This window comes from Punica granatum, chromosome 2 (assembly GCF_007655135.1).
Source record: "Punica granatum isolate Tunisia-2019 chromosome 2, ASM765513v2, whole genome shotgun sequence".
Lineage (NCBI taxonomy): Eukaryota > Viridiplantae > Streptophyta > Magnoliopsida > Myrtales > Lythraceae > Punica > Punica granatum.
In genome coordinates, this window is record NC_045128.1 from 12,758,468 (window position 1) to 12,773,366 (window position 14,899).

The window sequence follows — 14,899 nt, forward strand, 5'->3', positions numbered from 1 at the left end:
CTTCCTGCTTCACCTTCCATTCATTCATTTTTACGATTCTAATCATTCTATTAGCTTGAAATCTTCAACATTAAATATACACCATTATTTGAGCTATGTATCAGATGGTAAGCGATGAACAAATTAACTGGCAAGCGTTCAAAATGGTAAAAAGCCACCGTGAATGTCCTGCTTCAACTTCCCATTTATTCAATTTCTGATTCGAATCATTCTTTTAGCTAGAAACATTACAAGGTATATATTACAACATGCTTTGATCTATGTAACAGACAGTGAGCAACGTATCAATCAGCTGGCAAGGTTGATGGACTTGACGTGGCGGGAGAGGGAGTTGAAGGAACGACAGACAAGGTGAGAGAGGGCGAGGTCAGCCATGATGGTTAGTCTGCTCGAGATGTCGAGCACGAGGTGGTTGGGAAAATCCTCCATTTCATCGAAACACCAGAGACCACTGGAGAGTGAATTTGGGGCATTTTGTGGTTTGACGGGTTATTCAGTTAGCTTAAAACAAAAAGAAACAAAAAAGAAAAAAAGAAGCAAGTCCGAAATGATTAGTAATGGACACAAATTGCCAATAGGAATTTTTTTTGGTTAATTTTACGAGAGTCAACTACAGTTTGACTTCTTGGCTTCGGCCCTTATTTGGGGGGGGGGGGGGGGGGGGGGGGGGGGGAATACAGCTTGCTTGAAAAGCGGTCCCCAACCTTATTTTGCCCCTTCTATCACTTTTCCAACTAAAATGAGTTACGTGCATACAGGAAGATAAAAAGAGTAATTATAATTAAAAAGAACCTAAGCCTAACAAATTTAGGATGTTGAAGAAAGAAGCCCCACATCCCCGACACTTGATAGGAGTGGGTCATCATTGGCGGGTGGCGGCCACAACCGTTGCTATGACTTTCCAATCACATTCTTAGTGAACAGGCGATCTAATCCAAGAATGTAGTGTTTTGTCGCAGATACTATCACCTCCTAGGATGAGGCCTCTGGTCACCTTAGTAGGCATCGACAACTTCATCCCAACAGTGGTGACCATGGGGATATCTTTTTTCCTTTTTATTTTCTCAAATTTGTTACGTATAGGTCCCCTTTTTATTTTAAATGAACCGTTGTATGTGACACACTTTACTGATTTGGTTGGAAAAGTGACCGAATGAGGCAAAGTATTTATCTTTGAAGGTCGAAGGTATCCGGCAAATTTCTAAGGTTTTGTTTGGTTGCATATAATGGGAATTTGATTACCGATCCATTACATATGTAATTCCCATTTCGTCGTTTGTTTCCGTAATAGCAACTATGGATGGGGCTTCGGATATGTAATGGAGGCTGAATAGCCGTGCTTCACTCTCCCAACGTGTAATTGGAATTATTCATACGTAATAAGAATAGAAGTTACCGAAACACCATCAAATTTTCCAAACCTGCCACCCTTCCACCACCTCCTCCACAGGACCACCAATGCCGCCGAACTTCCACTTTCCGACTAAAAGACGACACCCTATAGACTGCTTTCGAGCCGAGGAGACCAGAACTGGCCTTAGTGAAGTTAAATCAACCTCACTGAGCCAAATCTGACTTAGGGGATCACGAAGAGTTCGAATCCTCGCCTGAGCATGAGCTACACCTAGGGAGCCTGAAACCATAGCTAGGTTAGCGATGGGGTCGCAAACCCAGCCTCGGCACTCACTGGCCCCTATCAGCGCAGTGGGGTCAAAGACCTAACCAAGGGGCTGCTTGGCCCCAAGTTCATCAAACCAGGGCTCGAGGGCCTTTGATTTCTAGAGAGAGAGCGCTTGCAAGCCCCTGGTTGGATTTCTGTGATTTATGCTAGTACCTTTGCTTTCACCCACTTTGTGAAGCAGTCGATTGCTAGTATTACTTCCTTTGGCCTTGTGTGAGGGGGAATGATCATATCATATCCGCGCCCCAGCAAGAGAACGACTATGCGTAGCCCAACTGGTGTATAGATTGGGTGGCGTTTTCTTAATGCATGTATATTTTTTACATTGATCATACTTCCTCACCAGATCCTCTATATCCTTTAACAAAGTGGATTGATAATAGCCTTGCCCTGTGACCTTATGTGCCAATGCTCCTCCTCCAAAGTGATTGATGCATGCCCTTAAATGAATTTCATGAAAGACGTAAAAACCTTCTAGGGTTGTTAAGCAAATTAGGTATGGGACCAAGTGGGGCTTCCCAAAAGTGTACTGTTGATGATTGTGTATCTCGCTGCTCTATCTTTAACCTTGCGTGCCTTAGTATTAAGAGAGAGGAGTGTTCCATCTCGCAACACTTGATGATTGGGGTTGTCCAATCTTCTTCTATGAATTGGGATGCTACTTCATTATTATTGACTGGGACAGTGTTTCTACCATAGTTTTGTGATTTGTTGAGGCTAATCATGTGCTTGCTCGCCTTTCCATGGCGTCAGCGTGTACATTGTCGACTCGCGACACTTGCTTTCTTTCATTCGATTTATGCAAAATAGATATTTTGGTAGCACGTTGTCTCAGGTAGCAGATACTCCATTCACCTAATTGACCATGAGCATGGAGTCAATATACACGTCTAACTTTTTTGCCCCCATATGACTTGCTAATCTCAATCTTATGATTAAAGCCTCATATTCGACAACGTTCTTCGTTGCAAAAAATTGGAATCACAGGGTAAACTCTAAATTCAGTTGGTTGGAACAGGGCAAGACGACTCCTGCCCCAGTCCTAGTCTTGTTATAAGTTACTCCCGATATAGCAGTAAAAGCAAGACGTGTAGGCGGATCGACTCATCAAGTTCCCATTGAAATAGGATCCACACAAGGAAAAGCACTTGCCATTCGTTGGTTATTAGAGGCATCCCGAAAACGTCCCGGTCGAAATATGGCTTTCAAATTAAGTTCTGAATTAGTGGATGCTGCCAAAGGAAGAGACTCATAGAATGGCAGAGGCAAATAGAGCTTTTGCGCAGTTTCGTTAATCCATGAACAAATGATCTATATAGACACATAGATCCGTGGATCCATATATCTCGATCGGAAAAGAATCAATAGAAAAAGAAAGAATTAGAATTGATCGATAATATTTCTCCAAAAAAAAAAGATGAATTATAAATCATAGATCAACAAAGCCATCTCGGGGGCTTGCTTAAGAAAGAGGAATCTCATGTAAATACCATGGAATAAGGTTTGATCCTATTCATGGGGATTCTGTAAATATTCCATTCCAAAAATAGAAAGTTCGAAACAATTGGAATTTTTTTGGAGATTGGATGCGGTTACTAATTCATCATCTGGCATGTAAAGAATGAAAACCCGATTCTCGATTTTACGAGAATTTTTATGAAAGCCTTTCATTTGCTTCTCATCGATGGAAGTTTTATTTTCCCAAGGCACTGAAGATAGGTACTGAGTCGCTGAAACCATGTCCTAGGGGCTTGCTTGAGCCCGTATAAAGAACGATGTAGTTTGCATACATTATCAATGCGAGAGGGATCAGGAAACCATGAGGCTATGTCATATAAACATCTTCAGTGGGGTGTCCATGCAGGAAGACATTCTTCACATTCAGCTGTCGAATAAGCCATTGAGAGGAGACAACAATAGACATAACTGTCTGAATGATGACCGACTTGATGACTTGACTGTATGTCTTTGAATAATCTACCCCTTCCCGCTGATTAAAGCCCTTTGCCACTAAGCGAGTCTTGTATCGATCAATGCTACCATCGGCTTTCTGCTTAATACGGTAGACCTACTTGCAGTCAACTACATTTTGGGCTGGAGATGGCAAAACAAGATCCCAAGTATTATTACTATGAAGTAAGGCCAGATATTCCTCCTACATCGCTGCTCGCCAATGGTGGTGCTTGCGAGCCTGAGCAAACGTTGTGGTTTCGACAAAGCAGCAAATACAAAGAAAGCCATAGGGTGACGAGAAATACTAAATCGATGAGGAGGTAGAGTTCTGTCCTTGGATCGGGTCACCATCCTGTGGGTTTTTTGAGCACAAGCATAACATCAACACCCGAAGTATCCTCAAGCAAGACTGTAGAACCTGTAGAATGGTCATGAATCTCAGGAGCAAGAGCTGTAAGAGTAGGAGGTGTATAATGGACTCATAGGGTTGTGAAACAGATGGTGGAACTGGAATATGAACAGGAAGACCAATAGAGGTACTAGAAGAGAGATGAAAGGACATACCAGGAGCACATGCGGAGCTTGAAGTGAACCTGCCATCTTCCACTGAGATAGGCATAGTTGACCTGAATGGAAAGTAATACTCATTGAAAACAACCTGAGTGGATATGAAGAGATGACAAGTAGCGGGGGTAAAACACTGACATCCTTGATAATGGTAAGGATACCCAAGGAAGACACATGGTTAGTACCGAGATTCTAACTTATGACGAGTGTAAGGATGTAAGTACAGATAACTGAGACACCCAAATACACGTAAGTTAGTGTAATCAGGTCTACGACCATAAAGAACCTCATAGGGACTCTAGAAATTAAGGGATTTTGTAGGTATCCTGTTGATAAGATACACAGTTGTTTCAAAGGTATAATCCAAAATTTCATAAGAACAAAAGAGTGGGAAAGTAGTGTCAGACCCATGTCGACGATATGGAGGTGTTTGCGTTCAGCTAAACCGTTCTGTTAAGGAACGTGAGGATAGGAGATTCGATGGAAATTGTCATTGTTCTGCAATTCAAATTGAAAATATGTAGAGATAAATTCCTTAGCACCATCTAATGGAAAAATATTTGATTCGATGTCCATAAAGATTCTTTATGAAATGCACGAAAAACGTGAAGTACATCATATCCAGATTTTAGGCCATAAAATCAAGAGAATTTACTATAATCATCAAGAAAATGAATATAGTAATGCTAATTAGTATAAGAGTTGATCGGTGCAGGAAGCTCAAACAAAGAGGTGTTTTAATTAAGGGTATGAAGAAAAGAGGCATTTATTATTTTCCCTTATTGACATGCAGAACATACATGATCACACGATACATGATCATTATTAAAAGGGACTAGAGGGACTGAATGCACAACGAAAAATAGGAAAAGACGAGTGACCAAGGCGTTGATGCCGAAAGATTCCGGAACCAGAAGAGGAAAGATGAACCTGAGGACTATTAGTGCACCTGTCTCTCGGATGGAAACATTAGAGTCCATCTTTAACTTATTCATAAGCTCCCGCCGTGTATGAGTATCCTTCACATTGAAACAATTGGGATGAAGCTCAAAGAGACAAGAACGATCTTTGGCAAATTTGGATATAGATATGAGGTTTGGGAAATATGTGGTGCATAAAGAATGTGATTCAAGTGTAAAGGACGCTCAGAGAGTTTAATAGTAGAGAAACCAGAAGCAGGACTGGAGGAGATTTACCATCACTCACCAAAACATGATATAAATTAGGGGTATCGTCACAAAAACTAAGGTTAGACAGGTCTGAGGTAACGTGGTGTGTAGCACCTGAATTCATGTACTAGTCAAGATCATGGAGTCCCTGAGAGGATCCGTTGGTCAGATGAGCCTAGGCTGCAGAGAACTGATTGAACTAGTAAAACGGAGCAGTATGACCGGACCGATTCCAAGTCTAGCAAATAACGAATGAATTGGGCCAAGTTCTGGACTAGGCTAAAAGAGAACGGGTTGCGGGTACCGTTAAGAGCTGAGTTGGGCCACGTGGGAAAGGGCCCAAAGCTGCCCAAGTAGAAACATGGATCGTGGGGCTAACCTGAATAAACTGGACCCGAGTTCACATTAAATCCGACAGAGGAGCCTCCTCCTTTTTGCATAAACCTCATTCATCTTCTCCCCGGATAGGTGAGAGCGCTGCATCAACCCAACACAAAAATCCCAACCGCAACCATAACTCAGTCGCTTCCAAGCTATCAAGTCATGTTAGAAGTTCCCTAAAAAATAAAATGCTAATTCTTTTTATGCGATTAAACATGAGTTATGATCTCTTGTCGATTTACAATTCTTTAATCGGATATATTCAGCGATAGATTATACGTAAATGTATCATGTAACTTTCGGTTGAACATGAATCAAATATATTATCCTTTTTTCATACAAAGATCGACTCTGGATTAATTAGAATCTGGTTTTAGATCTCATCAGATTATCATGTTCGACTGAAGCGGATTATTGGCAGCATGAATGCCCGACGTAGTTCACCCAGGGAGAGTGACTACTGTAAATTGACAGCAAAGTGGTAATCATACTTTTCATTTTTTAACAAAAAATGCCCTTACCCTACAAGCCTGGTCTGTACTTCTCCCTCTTCCTATTTCTCACCTCAGCCTCTCATCACATCCTCCTGTCGCCGGCTCCGCCCTTTGCCGCCTCTTGCCCCGTCTCCGTCCTCTGCCGCCTCCTGGTCAAGATCAACTCTGCCCCTCTCCAACTCCTGCACATTTCAGTCAGATGACTCCTCTTCCTTCTTCCTTCTATGATTCCCGCCAAGCAAGAAAATGAGTGAACCCTTCTTCTGGGTTTCGAGCAATTAGATGTCCCGCGAGACGAGCTTTCACGATTTGGGTCTGAATTAAAATCCTTGAAGGGGTCCTTGTGGGCTGTTGAGTAGTCGTTTTCGTTGAGCAGCTGATGTGGGTATGAGTGATCTCTTGCTGGTCGTAATCTGTTCGAGTTCTCTTGTCAGTTCCTAGCTGGTAATTAATTATCGATGAGTCATCTCTGTTTGTGAACTGAGATCGACGCAGGTTTTGATTCTACCAAACAGTATTGAAGGAAGGCCATTTGTGTTCTGCACGTGTGGTTTTTGGAGGAATCTTCTTCTTTTTCGCAAAAACCTATATTCGTCTTCTTCCCCGATAGGTGAGAGCGCTGCCATTACCCCCAAAACGGAAACTTGCCGAACACAGCCATAACTCAGCCCCTTCCAAGCCCTCTCTCTCTCTCTCTCTCTCTCCTGTGCTATATAAATTCTTTTATTGGGTCGCAATTCAATTGTGGGGTTTGACTTCAAGAGCTGAGCAGGATGGGGGAAGCCATCAAAGATAACCTCCTCGGGACGGTGCACTCCACAGTGTTCAAAGAATCGGAAAGCCTAGAAGGGAAGTGCTTGAAGATCGAGGGGTATGATTTCAATAAGGGTGTAGACTACTCTCAGCTCCTCAGGTCCATGGTCTCCACTGGGTTCCAGGCCTCCAACCTCGGTGAAGCCATTGAAGTTGTCAACCAAATGGTTCGTTTGCTACCTGCCCTCTGTTCCTTCTGAGTTTGATCTTACTGAACGTTGATGACACCAATTGAGTGCAAAGCTCGAATTTTTATCTGAAAGAATGGTTATTGTGGTGAACTGAGTTGAAGCTTCAATATTTGGAGGAAGAATTTCTTGACGTAAAATAGTTCTTTCAATTTCCTTTTGTATAGTCATTTCAGAAAAAATTGTTGTTACTTGAGGTTCAAGTCTTGAACTTTGGAGGAGCCCTCGAAGTTTTCAGTGAAAAAGTTTTCTCTTTTATTATCAGTTTAATTTTAATTAAATTGCTATTTGACGTTGAATTTTCATTTGGGACTTTTTTAATTAGTTGGATTGAGCTCTGCAACTGAAAACTGATCGCCTGTCTACTGTCATTGAAATGTGATTTGAGAATATTTTGGTTATCTCGTTCTAAGGCCTCTAGCTTTGGAGGAGCAGTTATCACTAGAGTTGCTAGTGGCATTGTCAGCTTCAGCAGAAAGAAAATCTATTTCGATCAGTAATCCTGATTAATTGCCATTTTTTAGTGAATTATTAGTTGAGAAAGTTGTTTATTTGTTTGAAGCTAGACTGGAGGCTTGCTGATGAAGCCATAGCAGAAGATTGCAGCCAGGAGGAGAGAGACCCTGCATATAGAGAGTCTGTTAAGTGCAAAGTGTTTCTGGGATTTACTTCAAACCTTATTTCATCTGGGGTCAGAGACACCGTTCGGTACCTTGTTCAGCATCATATGGTGAGTATCGTGTTAAATATCTTGTTAAATCTATTTGCTGCTTTTGTTATGCTTGATGAAGTTACATAGATTGGGAGACAAGAAGGATGGTTCTACTTGCCAAATTTTTAGTCTTCTATTTCCGCAAATTATCTTTTTCCCTTTTGCAATGACTGCAGGTTGATGTGGTTGTAACAACAGCCGGTGGTATAGAAGAAGATCTCATTAAATGTCTTGCTCCAACCTATAAAGGAGATTTCTCTCTTCCAGGGGCCGTTTTGCGCTCAAAGGGATTAAACCGTATCGGTAACTTATTGGTTCCAAACGATAACTACTGTAAATTTGAGGATTGGATAATTCCAATTTTCGACCAGATGTTGAAGGAACAAATGGAAGAGGTGATTCCTTGAATCCTTTGGTTTTAAAGTTTGTGGCTTTATTTCCATTGAATTGACATCAGAAGGAATCTTCAATTCGATTAGTAAAATGCCCCTTTGGAAAATAATTTTCAAATATTTTTTGAAGTCCCTATTTCATTAAAGTTGTATTCTTTGTAAGATAGAAATCAATCTTTTTCCCCCCTTTCCTGCTTATGCAGAATGTATTATGGACACCTTCCAAGTTAATTGCTCGCCTTGGGAAGGAGATTAATGATGAAACTTCCTATCTTTATTGGGCGTACAAGGTATGAAATATACTGGTACATGGTCCTTTTCCTTGAGTAGTTTTGCTTTCTTAGAACTTGACATGTTCATGCTATTTGTTCTAATTTTTGTATGAGAATTTGAGGATTAATATTTTCATCCTATGTTCACCTTTTAGCCTTTTTCTTCCTTCCACCCATAAGAGCTTAAACATTTAATTCTTTTTCGCAGCCAATCTTGTAAGAGCTAAACTTGAACAAATACTTCTTGCAGAACAATATACGAGTATTTTGTCCTGGCTTAACAGATGGCTCCTTAGGAGACATGTTATACTTCCATTCCTTCCGTAGCCCAGGTCTGATCGTGGACATAGTCCAAGGTAGCACCTCTATTTGAACACCATCTCATGCCTAAGAGCTGACTTCTGGTGTCTAAATCTGTTACTTTGATTTGATAGATATTAGGGCCATGAATGGTGAATCTGTACATGCAAGTCCCAGGAAGACGGGGATGATAATCCTTGGAGGTGGAATGCCAAAGCACCATATCTGCAATGCGAATATGATGCGGAATGGTGCAGACTTTGCTGTTTTTATAAACACTGCTCAAGAGTTCGATGGAAGTGACTCTGGGGCTCGGCCCGATGAGGCCGTCTCCTGGGGGAAAATTCGTGGTTCAGCCAAAACTGTCAAGGTAAATCATTGTTCCACATCTCTCTGTTATCATACATTATTTGAAACTCCATTTTTCCTTTTGTGAAGAGATGGTAACTTGTTCTATTAGATTCTGTCTGTTTGGTTCCATATTTTTGTTCCAAGTAGTTTGAGACATTTGATTTGAATGAGAGAATGATACCTCTATCAACCAATAAATGGGTGAACATGCGTATTGTTTGAAAAAATTCCGAGTAATATACCTATAAATCAAATAAATTATGTGAATTGTGAATAAATTACTTGAAATCTAGTAAATTACTTTAGTAATTCTACTTTTCAACCCATTGTATTGTATAGCAACCCTTAAGATACGTTTGTCATGCAGTAAATGGAAAAGTTTTCCCCGTACTTGTGGCAGAGCAGATGTTTTCATTGGATAATGGTTCTGATTTTGTTGTTCGATCAGGTGCACTGTGACGCTACGATAGCTTTCCCATTACTTGTGGCAGAAACCTTTGCTTCAAGGAGACGAAGAGCTCCCTGAGACCAAGGCCTAGCTCAAATTCCTCCTGACTAAAGATCATTGGCTCTGTGGCTATTTATTGGTTTTTGCTAATTATTGAGCGTGTTCACTAAATTATTAGTGGATGTTGTTTAGCATAATATTCAGTAGGCTGTATTCCCGGAGGAGGATGCAACTCTCTTTTGGAAGCAGCGTTGGGTTTAACCCGAAGAGATATCATTAATGTAGCCTTTGTTCCGGAGATAATGGAACAATGTGGTGGAGACAATTGACACCATATGCAATGAGCAATATCAATATCTTTTACGTATGGTTTTAGACCCTTTTACCTTTTGAGCGTTTGTCATTTGCTAGTGTTGTCACTATTGAGCTCGAATTGCCATCTAAAATATCGATCTTGGCAGCCAACTGATCAAATCCACAGCCGAACCATGGACGCAGTGAAAATGTGATCACGAAGTTGGACAGATTGACTTTCAGGAGAATTTGCATATTTCAATTCCTTTTCCAATTCAAAAGATACTGAAAACATGAAAAAAAAAAAACCCATCGTAATGGGCTTGATCAATGATGTTTTTTGCCTTATATGACCAACAGAAGAGTCCCAGCTTATTTGTCATTCATCGGTGGCTGAGAGATCTGCGGTCGCTTGCTCTGCAGCAGAGTCCACAGTGTTTTGAAGGCACCACAACACTCAAAATGTTTAGCTGACGCGCCTGCATATTGTGACCCCATCACCAAGTGGGACGTGACAGATCTGCACTCTCGAGTCAAATGCGAGCTTTTCATTGAACTCGAGTGTCCAGTGCTTTCCCACTTTCATCCATTCAGGGACTGATTCTTCAGGCATCACTACTGTTGCTCCCCATAGTGTATTATCATAGCAGATCACTCCGCCTACCCTCAACAGTCTCATCAGCCTCTCATGGTAGTTCCAATAATTGACCTTATCGGCATCGACAAAGGCAAAATCAAAACTCCCCTCATTTGTTTTCTGCAATAAAACCACAGGATGAAAGGAGCCATTACCACATTGCTGTTGGAAAAGGCCAGCCTAACTTTAGAGAGCATATCAAGGTACATGACTAGTTTGTTTACATTTTCGAGTAGCTTGTCAAGAACTGGGAGCGCCTCTGATTCCATGAAGTCAATTTTGTGTTCCACACCAGCTTTCTTGATGACAGGCAACCCGATATCATAAGCCTCGCGGTTCATATCTACTGCTGTTATCTGCAATTGATGAGAACAGTCCTGTGTCGGTGTTTTGTATGAAGAAACATAACGTCCTGTATTTGAAAGTAAATCATTCTATACAATGATTCAATCTTCCATTTTCTTTTCTTCTTTTTGACAGTACGGAACAAGAAAACTGAGCGCTTGAAGGTGGGACGAAAAAAAAAAAAAAACTAACCTTTCCATCATGAGGGATTGAAAGAGCTGTGACGAGAAGAGAGTATCCAGTAAAGACTCCGATCTCAATGGTTCTTTTAGCACCAATAAGGTTCAACAGCAGCGCAATCATCTGACCTGCATCTGGTGCAGTTGCCATTTGTGCCCTGAACGATGGATGGCAAGCATTCATATCGTTCTTCATGGCCAAGCAACTACAGTGCGACCCCAAAGCAACACAGACTCTATAATGCTTTCGTGTGAAGGGATCAGCAGGAAATAGATTACCTCGGGTGGGTAGCAGTAACCTTTCTCAGCTCCTTGAGAACCTCCGGTTCCCATGGGTAGACACTCGTGTCGAGGATATACTGCACATCAGGTTTAGATGAAATGAAACCGAAAGCAGAAGTATCCAAACAGCGAACAAAGGAGAGAAAACAGAAGAATCAGGCAGTACCTGATACAACTCTTCGCTCTGTAATAAACCTTTAGAGAGACTCGAATCGGATTTCTTCGAGTCGCGCTCCATACCGAACCAATCTATTGGTGAAACCTCACAAGAAACAGCTTAAAGTCAGTACCATAGCTCTCGGAATACCCTCAACATAAACTAAGCAGCAAAGTAAATCGCCCCCGGCTTCGAGATACAGCCAATGCCCACGAACGCACATGTCAAGACCCCATCATGGTACTGTGTCTTGATTGCTAATTAGTCCACAAACATCAACGATCCGTACTGTTTCTTGATTTCTAATTTGTCGAAATTTCACCTTTGATGTCTGAAATGTTCTCGCAGGATAATGCATGAATCAACGATCGAACACTACCAGTTGACCCCATCAGAGCAAAGAACCCGACAAACCCAAAAACATCGGAAAGATCGTCGGGTTTGGTAGTTCTGCAGCTTCGCAAAATATTGACAAGGGAAGAACAAGTAAAAAGTGAGAAACTTGCCTCGGGGATTGTCTTCAAACGGTGAGAGGAAGAGTTCGTCCACTAGGCAAACCGAATCTTCAGCTCAAACTCGAGAGGTTACATAGATGTTGGAGGGGAAATATTCTCTTCCGTTGCAGTGATCAATGGTGACCGCCATGGATGTTGATCTTCAACTCCCACGTTTCCTTGCCCTCCTTCGAGCAAAAATTAGGGAAATAATATCATTTAGCACCCCCCTAAAGTTTTATCTTGCAACGATCTGGCACCCCAAGTTTTTACCTTCGCCTAGATGCATCCGATGAATGTCCGGTCTCTATTCGTGCACAGACCGTGACCAGGGGAGATCTATGAGCTTAGTAACTTAAGATCACTTCCAGCAATGACTGATAAGTAAGCTGATACTGGACAATTGATATTTGCGTTGTGAATGATTATAAGAATTTTTCGGACTATAGACTAACCGGGGATAGTTTATACACGCAATATGTTTAGATATGTTCCTATCTATTATAGATTTTTTTTTCCCTATCTAACTAGTCACAAGCTTTACATGTGAGATGTTGATATATAGAATGCACACACACACTGGCATTGCGTACGTTAACTTTGCATCCAATTAGGTCGATATGAATATTTGAAGGTCCTTTAGCTAGGAAAGTAAAGGTGTGGATCTTCTTCAAAGAGAAGCTCCGATGTTATATTTGGTTCGAAAATCGGGTACTCTCGAAATCATTTCTCAAACTTAACAATTATAGCGTCCCACATAACTTACACCCCCCACAAGATCTATAACAACAACAACAATAATAATAGGGAAAATGTCAAATTTGGTCATCAACCTTTAGCTCTTTTTCTATCTTAGTCATAAATCTTTTTTTGGGCAGGATTTTGTCCTCAATCTTTTCTGCGTGGTATGAATTTAGTCATTCCGTCCAAAATTCCGTCCATTTTCCTTGATATGTGCATTCGTCAAATGAGAGTACGCCACGTGCGCGATAGATCACTGCTATTTTAAACCGGATGTTATAGAGCAAATCTGATTCTTTTGTTAATCAAATCCGTAAACCAGACTAAGATATTTTCGGTTATTTTAGGAGTCTAGCCATCTGTTGGTGCGTGATACGATCAAAGAGAAGCGACGGTTGGAATCCTAAAGAACCGAAAATATCTTAGTCCGATTTACGGATTTGATTAAAAAAAGAATCAGATTTGCTCTATAACAACCTGTTTAGAATAGGAGTGATCTGTCGCGCACGTGGCGTACTCTCATTTGACGAATATACATGTAAGGGAAAGTGGACGGAAATTTTGGACGAAAAAACTAAACTCATACCACGCGATAAAGGTTGAGGATGAAATCTAACCAAAAAAATGTTTAGGACTAAGATAGAAAAAAAGCTAAACGTTGAGGACCAAATTTGACCATTACCAATAATAATAATAATAATAACAATAAATATATAAAAGTGTGAACATCAAAGAAATGTTTTTTGATTTTTTAAAATGTTAATTTTTCCCCTTCAGTATACATGGACATATTTAAAATGTGTATTTTGTAATTTTAGTGTATCTGGATAAATTTTACTTGATTTTGTATCTTGATTATTAGGGAAAAATATACTTTTAGCCCACCACTTTTAGCATTTTTTTCTATTTTCATCCACTTTTTTCCTCTTCTTTTTTTCTACCTTTGACTCCTTTTTCTATTTTAGTCCTGTAGCTTTAATTTTTTTCTTTTCTTTTGCTTCTGTTATCTTTTCCGTTAATTCGAGGTGATTCATTTTCTATTTTCCTTTGAACCCAAAAAGGGACAAAAAAAATCATTGAGGCTTGAAGCTGCCTGAAACCCAGCCCATGAGAGGGATAAAGCAGCGAGGGTGTCAAAAGAGACGAGGATGAGTGCATGGCGGAGGAACTTTCCCAAGGGACGATGGCATCATATGCCTATGCAATTAGGTTGTGAACCGGAATGGTTTAAATCGGTTCATTTTTTTTATGAGGATGTTTGTGCCACTTGTCGCTAGTATACTTATTAATCTGACGTGGACAACTAATTTAGCTTGATTTAACGGTAAAAGTTATGAAAAGATAGAAATAGAAAATAAACCAAAGGTATTAGTTGAAGATAGAAAAAAATAAAGTGAGTCGACGAAATTAGAAAAGTAGATAAAAGTAGTGAGTTAAAATGTACTTTTTTTTAGTTATAACCGAGATGCCTCTTCGAGTGGTATCTCATTGTGACAACCTAACTACCTCTTCAAGTGGTTTCTCTTGCCTCTTCGATTGATACTCTTTAAAACTATAATTTTTAGGGCACTTCATAATCTATATATTACTCAAATTCACTTGGTATATAAAATGGGTGCATAACAAATTAAATAAAAATGGGAGGAGAATCGAGCTATAAAAATGAGATGCCTAGAGACAGAATAATACACACGAGGAGAGAAAAAGAGATCGAGGACGAAGACGGAGCATCGACTTACAGCGGAGCTTGAATCTTTTTCTCAACTCTTGTTGACTTGTTCATGTTATCTTCTCGATCTAGAACGATGTCTTTTGATATTTCTAGCATAAACTAAATTATTTTTCCTAGGGTTACGATGGATCTTGACAATTGATTGAGAGTTATGAACTTTCTCTTGTTTTTTTATCAAATGAAGTTTTAGTTTTTTGTTCTTATTCACGCTTTATGCGTTTCAATTGATTGGTCACCGATTGAGATGATTTGGTACTCTAGATGAACTTGGGAGGGGAATTCTAGGTTTATCCGTGATAGGAATAGCCTAAGCTAGT

The 14,899-nt window shown here is 40.4% G+C and overlaps 2 protein-coding genes and 1 long non-coding RNA gene across 4 annotated transcripts; 1 reads left to right on the forward strand and 2 right to left on the reverse strand.

Moving 5' to 3' along the window:
* Positions 1 to 3,396: 3,396 nt before the first annotated feature.
* On the reverse strand, positions 3,397 to 6,445 carry LOC116195984. The gene is made up of 4 exons (XR_004154745.1): positions 6,273 to 6,445; positions 5,750 to 5,847; positions 4,199 to 4,260; positions 3,397 to 4,052 (listed from the first exon to the last, which is right to left on the reverse strand). It is a non-coding gene; the product is annotated as an uncharacterized LOC116195984 (long non-coding RNA).
* LOC116195982 (deoxyhypusine synthase) lies at positions 6,303 to 10,088 on the forward strand. Of its 2 annotated transcripts, none has more exons than XM_031525460.1 (7): positions 6,303 to 7,225; positions 7,809 to 7,976; positions 8,135 to 8,353; positions 8,554 to 8,640; positions 8,873 to 8,978; positions 9,057 to 9,292; positions 9,722 to 10,088. In XM_031525460.1, exons 1-7 carry the CDS (start codon positions 7,019 to 7,021, stop codon positions 9,797 to 9,799), a joined length of 1,101 nt encoding a protein of 366 aa, XP_031381320.1. In that variant the 5' UTR covers positions 6,303 to 7,018; the 3' UTR covers positions 9,800 to 10,088. The 2 variants fall into 2 exon arrangements, with proteins under 2 accessions (XP_031381320.1, XP_031381321.1); XM_031525461.1 differs by having other exon boundaries at positions 7,087 to 7,225; positions 7,813 to 7,976; positions 9,722 to 10,057.
* Positions 10,089 to 10,252: 164 nt separating this feature from the next.
* Positions 10,253 to 12,534, reverse strand: LOC116195983 (probable caffeoyl-CoA O-methyltransferase At4g26220). Its single transcript, XM_031525462.1, has 7 exons — positions 12,383 to 12,534; positions 12,122 to 12,297; positions 11,625 to 11,707; positions 11,456 to 11,535; positions 11,190 to 11,334; positions 10,877 to 11,008; positions 10,253 to 10,772 (listed from the first exon to the last, which is right to left on the reverse strand). The coding sequence occupies exons 3-7, from the start codon at positions 11,694 to 11,696 to the stop codon at positions 10,482 to 10,484; spliced, it is 720 nt and encodes a 239-aa protein (XP_031381322.1). The 5' UTR covers positions 11,697 to 11,707; positions 12,122 to 12,297; positions 12,383 to 12,534; the 3' UTR covers positions 10,253 to 10,481.
* Between the last annotated feature and the right edge of the window lie 2,365 nt (positions 12,535 to 14,899).